The sequence below is a fragment of the Spermophilus citellus genome (assembly GCF_964194105.1).
Source record: "Spermophilus citellus genome assembly, chromosome: 4".
Lineage (NCBI taxonomy): Eukaryota > Metazoa > Chordata > Mammalia > Rodentia > Sciuridae > Spermophilus > Spermophilus citellus.
The window spans coordinates 128,250,374-128,256,373 of record NC_138185.1 but is presented as its reverse complement, the minus strand read 5'-3'; the positions used below and the strand labels follow the sequence as shown (position 1 = coordinate 128,256,373).

General features: G+C 35.8%; 1 protein-coding gene across 1 annotated transcript in view; it reads left to right on the top strand.

The window, feature by feature from the left end:
• The window catches only part of SCG3 (secretogranin III), a 39,489-nt gene that overhangs the window by 11,283 nt on the left and 22,206 nt on the right, over positions 1 to 6,000 (top strand). The window contains exons 7-8 of the mRNA XM_081292868.1: positions 986 to 1,097; positions 5,893 to 5,976. Coding sequence (XP_081148994.1) covers positions 986 to 1,097; positions 5,893 to 5,976 — 196 coding nt within the window. The remainder of the gene's footprint in view (positions 1 to 985; positions 1,098 to 5,892; positions 5,977 to 6,000) is intronic.

The window sequence follows — 6,000 nt, the reverse complement described above, 5'->3', positions numbered from 1 at the left end:
TTGAAAACTGCCTCTTTAATACTTATTAGTGCAGTATTTTAGATTAAATTAAAGCTTCATGGAAAAGTTATTATTGCCCATTTCTAAAAAAGTTTGGTATAGCTGTACATTGCCCTGAATTCCAATCAAGCCCTAAAATTTCATAAGTTAAATATGTATGGTTTTAGCTATAAATGTAGAGAGAAATATTTTAATAAGGTGCTATATACTTCAGCTGGGTGCAGAGTCATACACCTGTAATCCCAGTGGCTCGGGAGGCCACAGGAGAATTGTGAGTTCAAAGCCAGCCTAAGCATGGGTGAAGTGCTAAGCAACTCAGTGAGACCCTGTCTCTAAATAAAATGCAAAATAGAGCTAGAGATGTGGCTCAGTGGTTGAATGCCCCTGAGTTCAATCCCTGGTACCAGAAAAATAAATAAATAAAAAAGATGCTCTGCTTCATAAATTGACACTGAGCTGTGTGGTGGTGAATGCCCAGTAGTAACTCAGGAGGCTAATGCAGGATTGCAAGATTGAGACCAACTTCAGCAATTTATTGAGGCCGTAAAGACTTGGTGAGACCCTGCCTCAAAATTAAACATTGAATCTGGGTGCAGAAGAGCACACCTGTAAATCCAGCGGCTCGGAAGTTTGAGGCAGGAGGATTGTGAGTTCAAAGTCAACCTCAGCAAAAATGCAAAGTGCTAAGCAACTTGGTATGACCTTGTCTCTAAATAAAAAATACAAAAAAAAAAAATAGGACTGGGGATGAGGCTCAGTGGTTAAGTGCCCCTGGGTTCAATCCCTGGTACAAAAGATAAAAATAAAAAATTTTTAAAATTAAATATTGAAAAAAGCCTGGGGATGTGGCTCAGTAGCTAAGCATCTCTAAGTTCAATCCTCAGTACCAAAATTTTAAAAATAAAATAAAATAAATTGAAATTGAAAAATCTAGCTATTCTCTACTGTTTCCTTTGAGTTATTTTTGTCTTTTTACATAGAAAAAGAAGCAAAAGAGAAAGAAACACTAATTACTATCATGAAGACATTGATTGACTTTGTGAAGATGATGGTCAAGTATGGCACAATTTCTCCGGAAGAAGGCGTTTCCTACCTTGGTGAGAATCCTATCTAGTTTGTTTTTACTATGGTATTTTTATTATTCAAAGTAAATTTGGAATTTGATGACAATTCCCTCAATAATTTGATTATTTATGCCAAACAGCCCAAATCACTTGATAACCAGAAGTGCCCAGTTTGATGACGCTTACAAACAGAATTAACCAGAGTTTCCAACTCCTTATAGATCTAAATTGAGTACAGATATTTCACATTTATCATATTTAATCCTATTCACATTTTCTAACAATCTCCATGGTGGCAATCATATTACAATTTAACTTATTAGTTTTTTTTAATTGTGTTTGGAAGGCTGGGACTAACAAGTCTTGATTTTCCCCTTTGAAGACTGTATGGTGAGGAGGAAGGAGCACTGGCCTTGGTGTCAAGAGGAGTCCTGACTCCTGGGTCTATCTCTGTCAAGCTGAGGAAGGCACTGTGCTGTGCTGGGCCTCACTTCCTGCATCTATAAAATGAAGGACTGGGGTGAGCTGGGTGCTGTGGCAGGAAGATCACAGGATTAAGGCCAGCCTTGGCAATTTAGCAAGACCTTGTATCAAAAAAAAAAAAAAAAAAATATATATATATATATATATATATATATGTGTGTGTGTGTGTGTGTATGTGTGTGTATACACACATACACACACACACACACACATACACACTCTAATATCATTCATGGACCAAATCCAGCCCAACATCTATTTTTGTATGGCACATAAGCTAAGGACTTTCACATGTATACATGATTGGAAAAAACATCAAGAAGAACAGCATCTCCTCATATATGAGAACTGGATAAGATTCATATTTCCATGTTCATAAATAAAGTTTTATTGGAACATAGCCATTCAGTTGTTTCATGGCTGCTTTCCTGCTACAACAGCAGAGCTGAGTAGCTGCTACAGACTGTATGGCCTACAAAGCCTAAAAGATCTGACTCTTATAAAAAAAGTTACCAACACGTGATTCCTTGAATTTATAGATAAACAGAAAAACTTTGATGTTACATACAGGTTGTTTTTGTAATTAATTAAAATTAAACATAATTTAAAATCAGTCTTCTCAGTTGCACTAGACATTCTCAGTTGTACATTGCAAATACTCAATTTTTATTTGTTTTTAAAAAGGACTTTTGTCAACAAATACCTTTCATCCCCAATGTAGTTTGGGCAGGAAGACCTCATGGCTCCTTACTCTAAGTGGAGAAGGATAAATAAATAGAGGAGGAAATCTCATAAGGAAACTCAGAATTATGCTGCATGAACTCCACTTTTTCTACATGAGAATAGTTTTACTGATTTTTTTTAATTATAAATGAGCATATTTATTTTGAAAAATCATTCAACACAAAAAGAAATTTAAAAGGAAATGAAAATTTCTAATAATGTCAACATCCTGGTAACATTTTGGTTTATATACTTTTAGATGTTTTTCTCTCTGTGTGCATATACACCTATGTAATTTCTTTGTTTGTCTTAATTTAACAAAAAATGAGTTCAGATTACACACAGTGCTTTGTGGCCTACCCTAGTCTTTTACCAATAAAACAGATATTTTCAGACCCACAACTATCATATCAATACATAAGATACAGACACAGGAATTCCACATATTTGTCCTATAGAAATTCATCAGGGGTGCTGGGGTTGTAGCTCAGTGGTAGAGTGCTTGCCTAGCATATGTCAGGCACTGGGTTTGATCCTTGGTAACATATAAAAATAAATAAATAAAATGAAGATATTATGTTCATCTACAACTTTAAAAAAGTAGAACAAATTCATCATGGATGCTGCAAAGGCTTATGTGCAAGGCAGGTGTTCCTACTGCTTCTTACTACAATATGGTGGCCACCAACCACAAGTTGCCATTTAAATAAAGATTTAAAATCTAGTTTCTTAGTTACACTAGGCACATTTCAAGTGCTCAGTTATCACATGTAGCTAGTAGCTAATGTGTTGAATGGCACAGAAATGAATACTTCCATCATTGCAGAAAGTTCTGTTGGGTGACATTGGTTTATAGGAGAAAGAATAGATGTTCCACAAAAAGAAAATATCTAAAATAAATAATTTACTTATTTTTATCTTAGACTATTAAGATTTTATTTTAAATACTTGTGTTTTCAAAATAATTACATTTATTATATGCTTGGTGACAAGGGAAAATGTTCATGATAAAAATATCCTAATTTTGGAGTTAAAAATGGATATATAGCTTGGTGTGGTGGTGCAAGCCTGTAATCCCAGCGGCTTGGGAGGCTGAGGCAGGAGGATCGCAAGTTCAAAGCCTGCCTCAACAATTTAGTGAGGCCCTAAGAAACTCAGCAAGACCCTGCCTCTAAATAAAATATTAAAAAGGGCTGGGGATATGGCTCAGTGGTTAAGCACCCCTGGGTTCAATCCCTGGTACCAAAAAAAGGATATATAGTCAATACTATTAAATGTTGTATGTATGTTATGTTATGCTTTATGTTAAAATGCCATGTCAGTTTCATTCCTCAGTGCCTTTGTTCTCATTAATTTTCCCTTCTTCTTTCTCTGCTTTGGAACTTATACTCACATAATTAGAAAGTTCACACACATACATTTATATATATGGATACACACACCCATAAAGTTGAAAGGAAATATACCAAAACATCTCTGGGCATAATAAGTGTGACTTTTAGAAATGATTTTCTGTAGCTGGTGCAGTGGCATATATCTATAGTCCCAGCTACTCTGAAGGCTTGAGCCCAGAAGTTCAAGGCCAGCCTAGACAACATAGTAAAACACTGTCTTTAAAAAACAAACAAACAAAAAACCCTGTTTTCTTAACTTTCTCCAAAATATATTTAACTCTTACAGTCAAAATATAAGCTGTATTTTCAGGTATTGTTCTGTGTTAGCATACTGATTTTTGGCAGATACCATGGGACTCCATCTCCAGGTCCCTGAGTGAGGGCAGTATGGGTACAAGAGAGAATCAACCAGCCTTTTCTCCTGACCTCTGAGCCAGTGACAAGCAGGGATTTAGCATTCTGTTCTCGTCCCTCAGTGTATGGTGATTACAAAGCTTGTCAGCTATCGTTGCTATTTCAAAAAGAAGAAAACAGTGCATTACACAACAGAATAGACTACTTTTCTACTCTAAATAGGAGTGGGGTGGGAGGAGTTTATTTGAAGAGAAATTATACCAAATACTAATGGAATTTTTACCGACTAATTACAAATAAATGCTTCTTTGCAAATGGCAAAAAAAAAAAAAAAAAATCTATCCTAAAAGAGCAAGTGTGATATGTGACTGGTTGAATATTGAAGTGCCTAGGATGTGGATTCTAACTCATTGTCTACCTGGTGGATGTCAGTCTAGACACTTCATGTCTAATAAAACTTATGTGATGTTACTTCAAAGAGCAAAATTAGAACTTACTAAATTTTTTTATATTTAGAGAATATTAGTTTCTGAAATCAAATCCACATAGATAAGACCTTACATATTTAATACAGTGTGTTACCCCAATACAAATGGAAAAAAAAATGTTTAATGTTTCTAGACCAATATAGTTGTTAATTTCTGTCCAATGCCAACTTAACACAGTAAACTGGGATACTTTTTCCAAAGTTGACAGCACAGTTAAAGTTTCCAAAAATTCAAATTTTATATTTATATTTATATAAAAAGACTGAGAGTAGCAATATGTTATGCATCAATAGCAACAACAGCTTTTCCAGGTAGAACTTACTAATTTTGAACAAGGATACAGATTTCAACTTAGTATGAGTAGGAAAATTGACAATTTGGGTATGGTGGTGTACAACCATTATCTCAGCTACTCAGAAGGCCGAGGCTAAAGGATCACAAGTTTGAGGCCAGCCTCAGCAACTTAGTGAGACCTTAACTAAAAATACAAAATAAAAATCTGGATATGTAGCTCAGTGGTAAAGTGCCCCTGGGCACTTCATCATAAAAAGCAGAATCATAAAAGTCCCAGTATCATAAAAGCAAACCAAAGCAAAAGACTACCTAACAGTAAAGCTAGCTGCCTCCTTATACAAGGCCCTAGTGAAGATCCTAAATGACAGGAATTCAACTGTTTGGCTAAAGCAAAAAGGTAATTTATGGCCTCGGGTAACTGAAAAGTTAACCAGGGTTTGGGGGTTAGTTTGAGTTTGTGAAGTCCATGAGTAGTTGGTTCATTGCAGACAGGCTGCTCCCTGTGGGAAATAGATGCCTGGGACAGCCCTAATCTAATCTTAACATCTTCATCACATAGCAATCCCTGTGGAAAGAGAGCCACCTTCTCTCAGTGGTCCTAGCATCGAGTCTCATGGACCTAGACTGTCAAGTGTTCATCGAATCAGTCACTATCGATCAGGGTTATGAAGACCCTGGTTATCAGGATTAGGTTACCCAGTCACCACTGTAGACAAGATTTCTGAGATTGAGAGAACACTGGGTTTCCCAAGGGAAAATCTAGTACAGTAACCACAAGGTATTATGTAGGTCAAAACCACAGGTGTCTACTTTTGGTGTCAACCCCGGAAGTACTCTAGTAGGGGCCACAGAGATGCAGAAGAAACTTCTGCAATTAACTGAGTAGAAGGAGGAACTTGAGAATCTCAAATGAAATGCCTTACATCCTGAGAATCTATGATTCTTGGGAATAAAATAAGGTCAAATCACCTTGCTAGCAACATTAATATTTTGGAATTGTTAGTGTGATATTTCTGGTGAGATTTAAACATTTTTAGTAAAACTTTGATATCATTGCTCAGGAAATTATATTTCTTCTCCTCCTTTCTCCAGAAAACTTGGATGAAACAATTGCTCTTCAGACCAAGAACAAGTTAGAAAAAAATGCTACTGACAATAAAAGCAAGCTTTTTCCAGGTAGGATATATTTAAAAATATTTT